Source organism: Archocentrus centrarchus, chromosome 23 (genome assembly GCF_007364275.1).
Source record: "Archocentrus centrarchus isolate MPI-CPG fArcCen1 chromosome 23, fArcCen1, whole genome shotgun sequence".
In the NCBI taxonomy this organism is placed as follows: domain Eukaryota; kingdom Metazoa; phylum Chordata; class Actinopteri; order Cichliformes; family Cichlidae; genus Archocentrus; species Archocentrus centrarchus.
Genome location: NC_044368.1, coordinates 19,797,007 through 19,813,338, shown reverse-complemented (window position 1 = coordinate 19,813,338; position 16,332 = coordinate 19,797,007). Strand labels below are relative to the sequence as shown.

The 16,332-nt window shown below is 40.1% G+C and overlaps 1 protein-coding gene across 4 annotated transcripts in view; it reads right to left on the bottom strand.

Annotated features, from left to right (window-relative positions):
* LOC115773248 (DENN domain-containing protein 5B-like) overlaps window positions 1–16,332 on the bottom strand; it is a 95,511-nt gene that overhangs the window by 59,517 nt on the left and 19,662 nt on the right. For all 4 annotated transcript variants that reach the window (XM_030719826.1, XM_030719827.1, XM_030719828.1 and 1 more), the window contains exons 2-3: window positions 7,923–7,982; window positions 2,607–2,716 (exon numbers count right to left, since the gene is read on the bottom strand). In XM_030719826.1, the coding sequence (XP_030575686.1) occupies window positions 2,607–2,716; window positions 7,923–7,982 (170 nt within the window). The remainder of the gene's footprint in view (window positions 1–2,606; window positions 2,717–7,922; window positions 7,983–16,332) is intronic.

The following is a 16,332-nucleotide window of genomic DNA, read 5'->3' as shown; positions in this document are numbered from 1 at the left end:
CCCATTTCATTGTCTTCCTCTTTACACTTTTCACGTGAGAAAGAAATGAGGACAACAGCAGCTGAGCTTATGCACAAACAGTAGGTTATTGTTTACAGTACAGGAAAAGTGTTGAGGACTAAACTGTAATAAGCTGTATGGAGCAGACACCTGAAATACCAGAGAGACAAAGACTGAAATAGAAACTCACTGACCACTCAAAGTGCTTCCAGACACATTTACACACATATTCAAACAGTGAAATTATTCTATGCACTTTATCTATTGCACAGACATATACAAACCAATGGTTGGTGGCAGTATCTTGCACAGGGACGCTTCAACATACAGACTGAAGAAGCCAGGGACTGAACCAGTTGGATACCTGCTCTACTGACTGCAGAGAATTTAACATCACTTCTGCTTTGCTCCAGAGTGTATTATCAGTTCACATCTCAATATCATACTTCCACCACGCTTCACCAATCCATAGGTGAAATGAAGATAATATAAAAATGAGTTGATAACTACTACCTGTGTTATAATAAGCTTCCCAAAGTGTTAAAATAAAAATAACATGAGTGACAGAGAGATAAGCTGTCAGGGAAACATAGTGGACAGAATCTATTCACTCAACCATCATCTGCTCATACAAACTACTGCAAACAAGCATGAAATGCCTCTAAACTGTTGACTCTTTGCTGTTAGCTTCCTTCAAGCTATGCGGGTTCTCCTTAGCACTGGTTTAGCATTCAAAGCACTGCTGCTGACACAAGTCATAGTAAACACAGTAATACAGAACCAAACTGAACAGACTGGACACAGTGATTGGCCCATAGTCAAAATACTCAGTTTAGTGAAGATTTAAGTCATACTGGACCAATATAAGATCCAAAAATTAATTTGGTTGTGTTTATTCTCTTTACTAAGAGGACCACATCCACAAGAAATGATCAAACTTCCCTGCTATCCATAGATGGATGGTTTTCCTTAGCTCAGATCCCAGATTCCATTCGAGAGAGGAGGAGATGCTGATGGGATGAAGAGGTGATTGAAATATGCAGGAGGAAGCGGAGGTTGAAATAAGGGGCTACAGAGGTCAGAAGACATGGAAAAAGAGATGATGCTATTTCTGTCAGCGATCGCTGATCGCCCTTGACATGGCATTGAGTTTCAGTCACTGCACTGCTGGATAATGGACTTTTTCCATGTCAGTGTAATGAGAGCGCATAGCTGAATTATTCAGAAGTGTTGACGCTGGGGAGGTGGAAAAAAAGGCAGATACTCATCCACATGAAGAGTACATGAGAGACCACTGTGCAGCCATTCTAATGCGAACAAAGGAGTTTCAGCAGTGTTCAGTGTTCATCTTATTATGCAAAATAATAAGAGTTTAAAATTGGTATACTTCAAGGTCTCACTAAAAACCAAGACAGCTGGTTCTTCTCTGTTGTATGTCAGATGGCTGATTAAATGATTAAATGCCATTCATTAAATGTGTGTGTGTGTGTGTGTGTGTGTGTGTGTGTGTGTGTGTGTGCACCAAGGTTATAATACTTTTGGATTTTACATTATACTTTTTTTTTTTTTGTTGAAATTTTTTCCTCTAATTCAGTTAGTTTTAATTAGTTTTTAGAGTGGTTTTGCTAATTTTTTTTATTTTTTATTTCTTGTTTAATGCTTAGTTTTAGTTTAGTTTTCACTAGTTTTAGTATTAGTTTTTTTTTTCATACTTTGTCAGGTGCAAGATTCAACATCCAAGCCTAACTATTGTGTAAAAAGAAAATGAGCATCTTCTAAATTAGTGAGATGCCATTCCCTCTCCAGCTTTCGGGTTATCTGCTTTAAGCTGCACATTTGTGAATTATACCACAGAGTCAGGCACTTCTGATTCGAAGCGTTCCTTTTCAGAGGAGCCACAGTATCCAAAGTTATACGCAGTGAGGATGTAAAACTATTGACGAGATAATCGACCTCACTGGGAGCAGAGTTTAGGTAGCTGCTCTGCACTGTGTTGGCACTGAAGAGCATAATAATGAAGGAATTAGATCCTTAAACGTAGTTACAGCACTTTCAGAAAGACTTCTACTGTAATAAAACTTATTCCCCACTGCTGTGTAATCCATTAAAGTAAATGTAAATGTTACTAAGAAATGATCAGACAGGAGGGGGCTTTCAGGGAATACTTCAGTTTCTATGCCGTATGTCAGGACAAGATCCAGAGTATGATTAAAGTGGTGGGTGGGCTCCTTTACATTTTGAGAGAAGCCAGTTGACTCTAATAATAGATGAAATGCAGTGTTGAGGCTGTCATTTTCAGCATCTACATGGACGTCAAAATCACCCACTATAATTATCTCCAATTCACTGAGCCTGGCCTCCAAAGCTACAAACAGGCTACATTTATTACAAGTACCGTTACTGCTAAAGGAGACTGACCTCAAAACATTCCAAAAATGTTGTTTAATTTGTCTTTGGCCAAAACCACAAATTTAAATAATATTACCCCATTTTCTCTAGAAATTAATCCATTAAGCTCTTCTAGCACTAGTTTTGATGGAATCAATAGTTGGCTTTATCCTCACTCCTACCCATTCTTTCCTTAAAAAATGGCAGAATCCACATACCATGTTAACAGCATCCTGGTCGAAGGGGTTCCACTCCACATTCTCTGGGTAGTGTGCCAGAACTTTGGACTTGAATGTCCTCTTCAGGGGACTCTGCTCAAAGTTTTCACCTGGACAGATACAAAGGGAAAGAGTGAAAGTAGTGATGCATCAGTTAAACAAACAAAAAAACATGAGGCTGTGGAGTTATGCTCCAGGTTGATCAGCTGATCTTATGCCAGCCCACATTAGCAGTAGCTCAGCTTATACCCTTTTGGCATGCCATTGATAAATCCTATATGGGGAATGCAATTTAAGCTGCCTCAGCCTGCATATTCTTACTACTGCCTCGATCCCAAAACAGAGCCATATGGTCACAAATACATTACTGTGGATAGAATAGCAATCCTATTTTAACAAGTAGTCCTAGCAGAGATGCAGTTATATTGGACATTATTGACAAAAGGAAAACATAAAGCTTAGTAGAATTGCTAGAACTGGCTCAGTAAAGGGTGGATGACCAAATGCACAGAATGTGACATGTTCTCTGTAAGCAGCTCTATAGGCCTGTCTCAAAGCAGATTATACCAAGTTCAGACTTGTGCAGTTGGCAAGTTCAGCTCTGGTGTCTCCTTTCCTGAGGATGCAATTATAAAACAGATTTCAACTGGAAAAGCAGAGTTAGTGAAACCAGAAGGTCATATGTGTTCCAGTGACTACGCTTCAATGCACATTTTCTGCACTATACTTACTTTACTGTCACAAAATAATCCTAATTCAAAGGTCCACAAGCAAAAATAAGCCAAGCATCCAAAAAAAAAAACCCTTATGTTGACAAAGCATATAAAAAGAGAATCTTGCTATCCCCATGTATATTTTCATTTCAATATTGTTAATTTGTTATTGTAAATAATAATATTAGAGATGTAGACAGAAAATGAGGACAGGATATAAGGATGCCAAACAACAGGGGTCCAAAGGGCTGGATGCTGAACAATCAGTATTTGGGAAAGGCTAGAATTTTGGTGTCATGTGCTGCACCCATCACTGTTTCTACATACAGCAAATGCAGTGCCTCAATGCATAAGCCAACTGGATCCTTTTTTGTTCAGCGGAGCTTTACAGTCCAGTACTCTTCTTTAGTCTCCTGCTATGTCAGTCTTCAGTGTGTATGTGTATGACACAGGCTGCATGGCTCAGACAGACTGCTTCTAATACTGGAGAGCCACACTGTTGATCACATGTCCAACAGCTGCTCAGGCTACAACAGCTGTCCAGCAGAACTGCTTACATTACTCACTTTCTCTCTCAATCTATTTCCTTCCGTACTACCCTCTATTACAGAAGTCATCACTTTCCCTGTTGTTTCCTCCAAGTTCACCAATGAACTGAATATTGGAAACATATTGTGCTGCTGGGGAGATTCTAAATCAGTCAGGATTGCATCACGAGCAGTATATGGAAACTGGAAACATCAAGAGATATTATTGGAAAAATTTGTGTTGATAGGGACACTTGGAGCCTATCCCAGCTGTCATAGGGCAAGAGGCTGGGCACACCCTGGACGGGTTGCCAGCCTTTCACAGAGCTAACATAGAGAGACAGACAACCATTCCCACCTTTCAGCAATTTAGAATCACCAATTAACCTAACCCCACTAACTATCTCGCGGACTGGGACTTCTGCCAGGCGTTCCCAGTGCACCCTCACAATATGTTTAGGTGCACCGGGTCTGTCCAGCATCTTCCGCCGCCACCTGATCCAACTCACCACCCAGTGGTGCTCGGTTGACAGCTCGGCTCCTCTCTTCACCTGAGTCTCCAGAATATACGGCCACAGATCTGATGATACGATTAAAAAAATCAATCATTGACCTGTGACCTAGGATGTCCTGGTGCCACATGCACTTATGGACATCCTTATGTTCGAACATGGTGTTCATTATGGACAAACTGTGTTTTGCACAGAAGTCCACTTACAAAACACCATTCGGGTTTAGATCGGGCAGGCCGTTTCTCCCAATCACGTCCCTCCAGGTCTCACTGTCATTACCCACGTGAGCCTTGAATTCTCCCAGCAGGACATTAGATGATAACTAGTTTTGTCTGGTTGGCTGCACCACAAACCATAAAACCTTAGTATACCTACCACACAGCAGCTACAAGGAATGTGTGCAATATAGATCTTATACTCTTTAGATTTAACAACCTTTACTGTTTTATCAGACACTAGGTCAGTTAGTTGAGAGCCTGTCACAGCCTCTTCTGCCAGTCCACAGAACCTGTAATATTATCCGGATGAACTATTATAGTGGAGCCTGAACCCACAGTGAGTGGAGCTCTGCAGCCAGATGTTTAAAGTGGTTCCACTGAGTGACATCTGGCAGCAATGTAAACACGTTTTATTTTTGTTCAGATTTTGGAAAATTCAGTTTACTCAAATGATTTTCAAAACAATTTTTCCCTTTTTCTCAGGGATGATGTGTCCTCTTCATCATGATGATTTATATAATGCGCCTTGAGGCGACTGCTTGTTGTGACAGTCTGTTTGGTGCTCCAATCTCGCTGTACATTTTGTATATATAAATAAAATTGAATTGAACTGATGCTGTACAACACATCAATGGGACAGGAGTGCAGAGGCTTCAGAACTTGACTTTTAATCCTTCAGTTTTAAAGATTGATTCTTTATTATGAAAATAATAAATTATTATTTCCACTGCTACACAGAAAACAGTAACTGCTGATAATTAATTTGGCGAACTTTATTTTCCAAATTGTACACAAATTTGGTTTAAAACAACTCTAATGTTGCTGCCGCACTGTAACTCGGTTTAATGCAGTAACCTGATCTGTCCTTCAAAGTAACCAGTCACTCTGTCCAAACTGTACAACACCAGTTAATGTGAGCGATCAGGATCAAGAGAGGAGAGTCTACAGTCTGCAAGTAAGGACAGGTAAACACAGTAAACTAGAGTTTATTGTTTGAATAACAGTTTTTGTTTGTCTGTTTTGGAGTTTGGGTGAGCAGAAAAGCAAAGGTAAGGCTCTAGTGATGAGGACAAAAAGGACTGATTTGGATAACAAGTTCAAGTAAGTTCACCCACATACTGTGTTGTATAATGTATACAGGAAATGAGAGACAGACTTGCTAAGAGGATGAAATGGATTGAAGAGTGTAATCCACATGGAGGTGGTGAAGTGATCCACATGGATCTACAAAGCACACAAAGAATGTTGGCCTAACATAGACCTAGGCTGAGGTGATTTCTCTATGACTAGGGCTACAAGTTTAATTTGGGACTAAACATTATGTGGTACTGTGCATTCTGCAGCATCTTGACAATTTCATGCTGGCATCTATACTCCTAAAGTGGATAAATAATATTAAACTAAAACTAAACAAGATCAAATTATTTCTTGTTGACACAAGCAGACTGCTGGAAATTGGTAATTGTTAAGGTATGAGCATACTGTCGTCCCTTGCTATATCACAGTTCACTTATTGTGAACTGCCGGAAAAGCGGCAGAGTCCCATATGGGGTTTCTTTGATTACGATAGCACAGATAGAAGCGAGTATCCTGTTGTGGATGATGTGCGGAACACTTCAAAAGAGGAAAAAAACCACCAACCTCAAAGTCAACCTGAGAAGCGCGAGCAAGGCGGCTACAGAAATCGCTCTGAACCTACATAGTGAAATGTAACTACAGGTCAGGTCCACACAGCCCGCAACGATTGTGATTAACCTATTCAGCCAAAAAAACTGACCACAAAAAGCGAGGAAGAAGAGAGGAGGGGGAAAAGTCCCTGCTGGCACCGCATATAAAACACCTGTCAGTCCAGCTTTGTCCAGCCATTGGTAGGATTTTTCTGTGTCAGCCACTTCATCAATCTGCTGGTGATACATGCCGTGCAGAGACCTGACACTGGGGTCTACCACACAAGGCAAGATCCCAGGTGCAAGCTGTGCAGAGATGCCCCTGAGACAATCCAGCACATAACAGCAGGGTGCAAGACGCAATAACCCAGTGGCTGGCATAGTATGCAGGAACATCTTTACTGAGTATGACCTGGAAGTTCCGAGGTCACACTGGGATACACCCCCAAGGGTAGCTGAGAATGACCAAGCTAAGATCCTGTGGGACACAGACAGACAAACTTCTGATGATTAACCAAATGATATCGTGGTGGTGGACAAACAAAGGAAGAGGGCCGTAGTGATAGACGTTGCAATACCAAGTGACGGCAACATCAGGAAGAAGGAAAACGAGAAGCTCAATAAATACCAACGGCTCAGAGAGGAGCTGGAAGGATGTGGAACATGAAGGTAACGGTGGCCCCCATGGTAATCAGAACACTCGGGGCAGTGACCCCCAAACTGAGAGAATGGCTCCAGCAGATTCCTGGAACAACATCCGTGATCTCTGTCCAGAAGGGCGCAGTCCTGGGAACAGCTAAGATACTGCACAGGACCCTCAACCTCCCAGGAGAACACGAGCATGGGAGCAAAAAAGACCGTAGGGGCAAAGCTGGGAGATAACGGGGGGGGGGGGGGGGGGGGGGCGGGGGGGGGGGCGGGGGGGGGGGGGGGGAGATAGAGAGAGAGAGAGAGAGAGAGAGAGAGAGAGAGAGAGAGAGAGAGAGAGAGAGAGGATAGAGAGAGAGAGAGAAAAATAGAGAGAGCGAGATATAGAGAGACACAGGAGAGAGGAGAGAGAGAGAGACACAGAGAAGAGAGAGAGAGAGACACAGGAGAGAGAGAGAGAGAGAAGAGAGACACAGGAGAGGAGGAGAGAGAGAGAGAGAGAACAGAGAGAGAGAGACACAGAGAGAGAGAGAGACACAGGGAGATAGAGAGGAGAGAGAGAGAGAGAGATAGAGATATTATATTATATATAAATATATTACACATTATATATATATATACACATTATATATATATATAGATATATATATATATATATACCTATATGATATATATATATATATATTATATATATCATATTATATATTAGATATATATATAGATATATATATAGATATATATAGATATATTTTTTTTTATTTATTATTTTATTATTGTCATATACAGGTAACATATACAGGTAACATCACTACCAGATATATCTATATATATCTATATATATATCTATATATATCTATATATATATATCTATATATATATATCTATATATCTATATATATATCTATATATATATATATATATATATATATATATTATATATATATATATATATATATATATATATGATGTGAGGTAAATGATGTGAGGTGTAAGATTTATTAAACTGGAGGAGTACAGGTGATGTGTTTTACCTGTGGCTGCAGTATCTGGATCCCTGCCTTGGCGATCTGCTTCTAGCCACTGGTGCAAAGCTAGAGGCGAGCCACATGCAGCAAGACATGGAGCAGAAACAAAAAAGACAAGAAAAAGAGCGCAACGTCAAAACAACACACAGAAAAGCAAATTAAATGCATGAGGATGAGTTAAGCATGACCATGACACAACACATCAAGACATGGCATTAAGGATGCAAAATGCATGCTTCAAATGCTAGCATTCGGAACAGATTTTAATAAGGACTTAAACAGCACAAAACGGACACAGGTGTAAGAAAAAAATAGTGTAACGTAACAATTGAGTATTGGTCTATCAGTGTGTGAAAGGCTATGTTTAAAGGTGCAAGATTAAACTAGAATTTTATGATGGAGTAGTGGGTGAAATAGTAGTTTGTCGTTTAGGATTCATGAGTAAGACACTCTTTGGAGTCAAACCAAGCTGCATATGCAGTGCACGAAACACCTGCAGAGCAGCAAATATAATACCATATTTATATCGCGGTCAAATAAAACTACCACTTCCCACAAAAAAAAGACCATAGAGTTGACAGTTAATATGTTGGGCCAAAGTTTAAAGGAGGCACTCTAGCGAATTAGCATCATTGTTGTGAATTAAAACATTTCCCTTGGTTAATTGCTAAAATAGACTTGTGTTTGCTGTTCTCTCTACAATACTATTCTCTGAGTTTTTTCTCTAATTGCTGGTGTTTATGCGCGCGCACACACACACACACGCACACACACACACACACACACACACACACACACACACACATACACACACACACACACACACACACTATTCTCCATCAGTATTATGTAACTCTACAACATGCATTAGTGTGCATCACTACAGCTTCCTTCGCCCATACTGTTCTGTCTATTGTGAAACTGACAATACACACATTCAAGTACGACCACTGGTTGCAGTAGTAGCACCATAAAAGACCACTTTGATTATAGAGTTAAAGATTATAAAGATGTACTGTTGTCTTTTCCAATGATTTCTTTGAAACACAACATGTGGTCTTCGATTTTATCACACCCACAGGATGCTACTTTCCAACTCAGGTACAAAGTCTGGCAGCCAAATAACAGATCATTGTCTACAATTTCCAGGAACATCTTTTTTTTTAACTACTTTTGAATTATATATTTTAATACTGTTTTTGTTCAGATCATAAACTGAATATACACAAAAAAATACAAAAGCAACTCAAATGTAGCACGAACAGATTGCAGTTTGCAGAGTTCACTGGTATACAGTGGTGTGAAAAAGTGTTTGCCCCCTGCCTCATTTCCTGTTTTTTTGCATGTTTGTCACACTTAAGTGTTTTGGAACATCAAACCAATTTAAACAGTAGTTTAAAGGACAACACAAGTAAACACAAAATGCAAGTTGTAAATGAAGGTGTTTATTAGTAAAGGTGAAAAAAAATCCAAACCATCATGGCCCTGTGTGAAAAAGTGATTGCCCCCCTTGTTAAAACATACTATAACTGTGGTTTTTTCACACCTGAGTTCAATTTTCCTAGCCACACCTAGGCCTGATTATTGCCACACCTGTTCCCAATCAAGACATCACTTAAATAGGAGCTGCCTGACACAGTAAGGTCCACCAGAAGATCCTTGAAAGCTACACATCATGCCGAGATCCAAAGAAATTCAGGAGCAATTGAGAAAGAAAGTAATTGAGATCTATCAGTCTGGAAAGGGTTATAAAGCCATTTCCAAAGCTTTGGGAATCCAGCGAACCACAGTGAGAGCCATTATCCACAAATGGCGAAGACATGGAACAGTGGTGAACCTTCCCAGGAGTGGCCGGCCGCCCAAAATTACCCCAAGGGCGCAGCGACGACTCATCCAAGAGGTCACAAAAGACCCCACAACAACGTCCAAAGAACTGCAGGCCTCACTTGCCTCAGTTAAGGTCAGCGTTCATGCCTCCACCATCAGAAAAAGACTGAGCAAAAATGGCCTGCATGGCAGAGTTCCAAGAAGAAAACCACTGCTGAGCAAAAAGAACATTAAAGCTCGTCTCAATTTTTAACAAACCGCATCTTGATGATCCCCAAGACTTTTGGGACAACATTCTGTGGACCGATGAGACAAAAGTGGAACTCTTTGGAAGGTGTGTGTCCCATTACATCTGGCGTAAAAGGAACACTGCATTTCAGAAAAAGAACATTATACCAACAGTAAAATATGGTGGTGGTAGTGTGATGGTCTGGGGCTGTTTTGCTGCGTCAGGACCTGGAAGACTTGCTGTGATAAATGGAACTATGAATTCTGCTGTCTACCAAGAGATCCTGAGGGAGAATGTCAAACCATCTGTTTGTGTACTCAAGCTTAAACGTACTTGGGTTCTGCAGCAGGACAATGATCCTAAACACACCAGCAAGTCCACCACTGAATGGCTGAAGAAAAACAAAATGAAGACTTTGGAGTGGCCTAGCCAAAGTCCTGACCTGAATCCTATTGAGATGTTGTGGTATGACCTTAAAAAGGCCGTTCATGCTCGAAAACCCTCTAATGTAACTGAATTAGGACAATTCTGCAAAGATGAGTGGGCCAAAATTCCTCCAGAACGCTGTAAAAGCCTCATTGCAAGTTATCGCAGACGCTTGGTTGCAGTTGTTGCTGCTAAGGGTGGCCCAACCAGTTATTAGGTTTAGGGGGCAATCACTTTTTCACACAGGGCCATGATGGTTTGGATTTTTTTTCACCTTTACTAATAAACACCTTCATTTACAACTTGCATTTTGTGTTTACTTGTGTTGTCCTTGACTATTGTTTAAATTGGTTTGATGTTCCAAAACACTTAAGTGTGACAAACATGCAAAAAAACAGGAAATGAGGCAGGGGGCAAACACTTTTTCACACCACTGTATGTAATGATGACAAAAAGTTTACTTTATTATGTGCCACTGTTATGTTACTTGGCACTGAAATGGCTGCAGCGGCTAAAGTAATTCATGGCCACACATTTAGGACAAAAATACATGAAGTGGACATTAAATTGTTCTTTTACTGTTTTATAAATAAAATTGAATTGAATTGAACTGAATTATCTATATTTGAATACTGTCTACAACAGATTTTCCAAAACTTCAGCATGAATTTAATCAAATACACACATCCACTAGAAAGGTGTAATTATACAGTTATGGGTTGCAAAACTGGTTCTGGGTATGGCTCTATAAACAGCCACTCTATAAACTGTCTATAAACAGCCATGAGTTTCACAAAGGCCATGTGTCATCATTTTTCTTTTCTCCCTTTGCATGGTGAGATCACAAGGCCTGAACTGAGAATCACTTCAGTCATTCTGTAAAAATCAGGCATTGCTTAGTTCAATCAGTGGGTAAGTACGAAGTGGAGTGAACAGTTTGTCTGCTGTGTGGCAGGAAAACCACACACAAAGTGCTGCAGGCATTATCTCCATATTACATCACCGTGCCTCTGTCTTTGCCTCTATCACTCCTCTCAGCCCATGCTCCTTTCTCAGGCTTCACTTCACATATAGAAACTTTCAGAGACACACAGAGTAAATGCAAATAGTTTTTTTTTTGACTTATTCATGAAAGATGTAGCAACTATCACAATGTTAGTGTGCATGCACACATTCACAAGCACACACACACACACGTGGCAATAGATCAATAAATTGTATTAAGTTGATTAGCTATTGGTCTGCATATAATGCTGTTCAAATCACAGTGCGCTTTAGATGACAGAATCATCATTGATGATGCTTAATGAGTAATTACTTACTCAGTAATCGTGATCCAACCTTTAAATCTAATTTGCAAACCAACACTGAATGCACCTTACCAAAGCATGACATCCTCTGTGCCAGCCTAACTGTTACACTATCTAACATCGCTCTTTGCTACCATCAACCATGTGACCCACTGACATCACTAATCTTTTACAGTCTTCTTTTGTGGTGCTTTTCTCTTTCTAGCACGGTGGCATGGTGGTTAGCACTGCTGCCTCACAGCTAAAAAGACATCTAGAAGGTCTGGGTTCAATTCCACCGTGGCCTGGGTCTCTCTGTGTGGAGTATGCATGTTCTTCCTGTGTCTGTGTGGGTTTCCTCCGAAGGGATCGATCAGGCCAGTCTAAAACTTCCTGCCCCTGCTGAAGACTGTATAGTTTTGGCCATGTGTTTTGGGTCATTATCGTGCCGCATGATGAAGGATCTCCCAATCAGTTTGATTGTCTTTCTTTAAACTGACATACAAAATGTTTCTCTGGATTTCTGGGTTCATTGTACTGCTGCCATCATGTGTGACATCATCAATGGAGATTAAGAAACCCATCCCAGAAGAAGCCATGCAAGCCCAAGCACACAGATGAGAATACAGATAAGCTTGTATGTTTCGAATCATGAGCAGATCCTTTCTTTCTCCAAACTTTAGCCTTTCTATGACCTTGGTCAAGGTTCATCTTTGATTCGTCAATCCATAAAACTTTGTCTCAGAGTTTCTGAGGCTCGTCTCTGTACTTTTTGATACATTCCAGCCTGGCCTTCCTGCTCTTCTTCTTGCTAGTTAGTGGTTTGTGGTGAAGCCTCTGTGCTTTTGTGCATGAAGCCCTCTGTGAACAGTAGACTGTGATACCATCACTCCTGCCCACTGGAGGTTGTTGATGATGTCACTAACAGCTGTTTTAGGGTCTTTCTTTAGAGCACTTGCACTTGTTTCTGTCATCAGCTGGTGTTGTTCTCCTTGGTCCACCTGTTCCACATCTGTTACTTAGTACACCAGTGACCACTTTCTTCTTCAGGACCTTCCAGACAGCTGTACTGACTGTGGCCAATGTTTGTGCAATGGCTCTGATTGATTCTCCATCTTCTCTCAGCTTCACAGCTGCTTGCTTTTCACTCATAGACGGCTCACAGGGTTTCATGTTGGGTTACTCTTAACTATAAATGCACAGTCTGCACAGGCAAAACACAAATCTGAAACTAAGCATAGAAATTCAACGCTATTTATTGTTTAAAAAAAATAAATAAATCAATGGAACAGGGCACACCTGGGCAACAAAACACACCTCTCAATCACATATTCCAATACTTTTGCTTACAAAAAACAGAAAAAAAAAGGGTGGCTTCAGACAAAAAGTGCCATCTTCTGAACTGTTTATCAGATCCAGATGTAAATAAATGGAAATGTTGATCTTTTGTTTCACATTGATTTTTTTGATTTTGTTTGTTTTTTTTTGTCAAACCCAAATGTTTTCAGTCTACAGCAAAAATAAAGGGATTGGCTTCACTGTTCCAGTACTTTTGTAGGAGAATGTATACTTATTTTTTTGACAATTTTAGACAGGAGGAACGTAGTCAGAGCAGTATTTGTAGATCTTAAAAAAAAAGGATACAATGCTTTCAATCAAGACATCCTGCTGTCTAAACTAGCTAAATTTAATTTGGTTTAAATGTTTAATTCATTTTTGTGAAGTAGAAGTCAACAAGTCATCATTGGTCAGTCTCAATCTGTTTTTTTCCACTGCTGTGAAAAATCAAAGGTATTCCACAAGGATCAGTTGTTGGACCTTTAATGTTTAGCTTATATATTAATGACTGTATATGAATTGATTTACGATCGTTGCATAGGAATTCAAGGGTAGTATTCTGGCTAGACTCTTCATATTTATCACTTATTAAAAAAAAAAAATCTGTGAGCTCATTTATCAAAAAGACATGCTTAACACTTAAAGTGAAAATCTGCTCCATTTTTCACCATGACAGTGATTGCTGGTTTATCCAGGTATACTTTACTACTAATGCAGTAATGCAGTACTAATTAGACTGGGATTGTAAAACACACACACACACACACACACACACACACACACACACACACACACACACACACACACACACACACAATGAAATGCTATCAGTCATGGACTGGCCTCCCCAGAGCTGGGTTCTCAACATTACTGAAGCAGTATGGGATCACCTTGACAAAGGATGGAGCAAAAGACAGCCAACATCCAAATAAGAGTTTTGGAGCATCCTTCAAGAAGCCTGGAGAAATATTCCTGAAGACTACTTAAAGAAATTCCAAGAAAGCTTGCCTTCAGTTTATTTCAGAAAGTTCAGACTATATTGAAGAATAAAAGTGGTCATACCAAATACAGACTTTCAAAATTGCTATATCAGGTTTTTGCCCTGTATGCTGTATTTCCGTGTATCCATGTATCATTTTTCAATAAATCACTGCAGCTCTTTCCAATTTTCCTAGCAATATTTATAAAAAAAAAATAGCATTTGCTTAAGACTTTTCACAGTACTGTAGTTTGGTTTTCATCAGTTTCAGTGGTAGTTTCGGGTTTCTTAATAATGAAGCCCCATCTTATCTTCAAGACCTCATAGTACCATATGACCCCAATAGAGAACTTTGCTTTCTACTGGTTTACTTGTGGTTCATAAGGTATTTAAAATTAGAATCAAGGATTTGGCTTTGGGAGACAGACACCCTCCCTAATTTTAAGATTAGGCTCAAAACTTTCCATTTTGATTAAGTTTATAGTTAGGGGTGAAACAGGTGACCCTGAACATGTTGTGTATGTGTTGTAGGATTTTTGCAAAGTCCATTTGCATTTCACCTTCCTAGCCTTTCTTGCCTTTATAGAGGAAATGTGTGAAAAGAGAGCAGGACAAATGACGTGATAAATGTCTGGCCTACAGACAAAGGAACACGGTCTACTCTTTCTGAGGCTGCAACAACCTAGGCAGTCTAGACAAGCCTTTGTCAGACCTATGATGCACAGAAAGAACTCAAAGGATATGATCTGGCACAAACAATTGCAACTTAAGCTTTAAGTACACTCTTTCTTCACACAAATGATGTGTGAAGAAAGACATGTAAATGACTAGTTCTTATATAGTACTTTTCTACTCGAGCACTCAAAGCGCTTTATACAACACATTTGCATTCACCCGTTAACACACATTCATACAAGCACATTTTTCTACATCTAAGTGCTTTCTAGCTAACATTTTTCACACATTCACACTCTGATTAACACATCGGGAGCAACTCAGGGTTCAATATCTTGTCCAAGGATACTTTGGCATGCAGACTGGAGCAACCAGGGAACTGAACCACCAACCAACTTTCGATTAGTAGATGACCCGCTCTACCTCCTGAGCCACACACACACACACACACACACACACACGTCTTTCTGCAGACAATTTTTCTGCAGATTTAATATGGGGTGATCTTACCTCAAAGCAGAACCTTTTAACACAAAAACGCTCTTCATCTCCTTCCTGTCTGCTGACAAGTATCACAATAATTAGGGAATTTCCACCACCAATCGACAAATAATTCAGCTTTGCACAAGGAGTTTACCACCAGAGTGTCAGGACTAGGATATTACACACACTACATCATTAGACCCACAAATCACTTAACATGCTTCTAATTACATGAAATGGGTCCCACAGCACCATCTCTGGAATACATATATACGAGTGAGATAAAACATGTTCACAAATACACATGCACGCACGCGCACACACACAATTTCATGCAGGTAAATCCAAGGAGAACAGGATAATCATATGTTCACCCCAGACACTGATGCATAATGCATGTGGAGTCTATTGCCCTACTGAGCAGGTGAACAGAAGGTGTGCGCGCTTGTGTGTGTGTGTGTGTGTGTGTGTGTGTGTGTGTGTGTGTACACTACAGTCAGGGAGCATGACTGACAGGCTTTGCTCTCTCTGTTCAGTTCACTGTGAATGTGTGTGTGAGTCCTATAGAAGCAGATGGACAGACTGGCAGCTGACTATGATGATGCTCTCAGGATCTCACGCGCAGCATGAAAGGTGTGTTTCCAAGGATTTAAAAGCTGTACTGCAGCTGTCATTATTTAATCCCCAGGACTTTTATGTCTCATATTACAGCAAAACACATAAAAAGGATCCAGCTTGCATATCCTGAATATCTACTGAATACATTAAATCAGTCTCTCCCCACACAGAGTCTATCACATGTGGAAGTAATAATTCATCATGGGAACAGAGAACAGCCAATCACAGTTGGAACTGCTGTGAAAACAAGCTCCACACATCCAATTCATAAACAACTCAGCTCTGTATCAGCTCTATTCTGAACAGCAGGGCTGGCCCAAGCCTTGACAGGGCCCTAGGCAAAATTTGATTTGGCACCCCCTCATACCACTTCATTGTAGGGCTGCAATGAGTTGTTGAGTAACTTGAATAATTCATAAAAATTCATATTCATATAAAAAATCCTCGAGGCAAATTTGTTTGATGCTTTGTTTTAACTCTGCAGCTCAGGTATCTCCATATAAGCGGAGCATTTCACCCACATTAGCAGCATTATAGTTTTCACCAAAAACA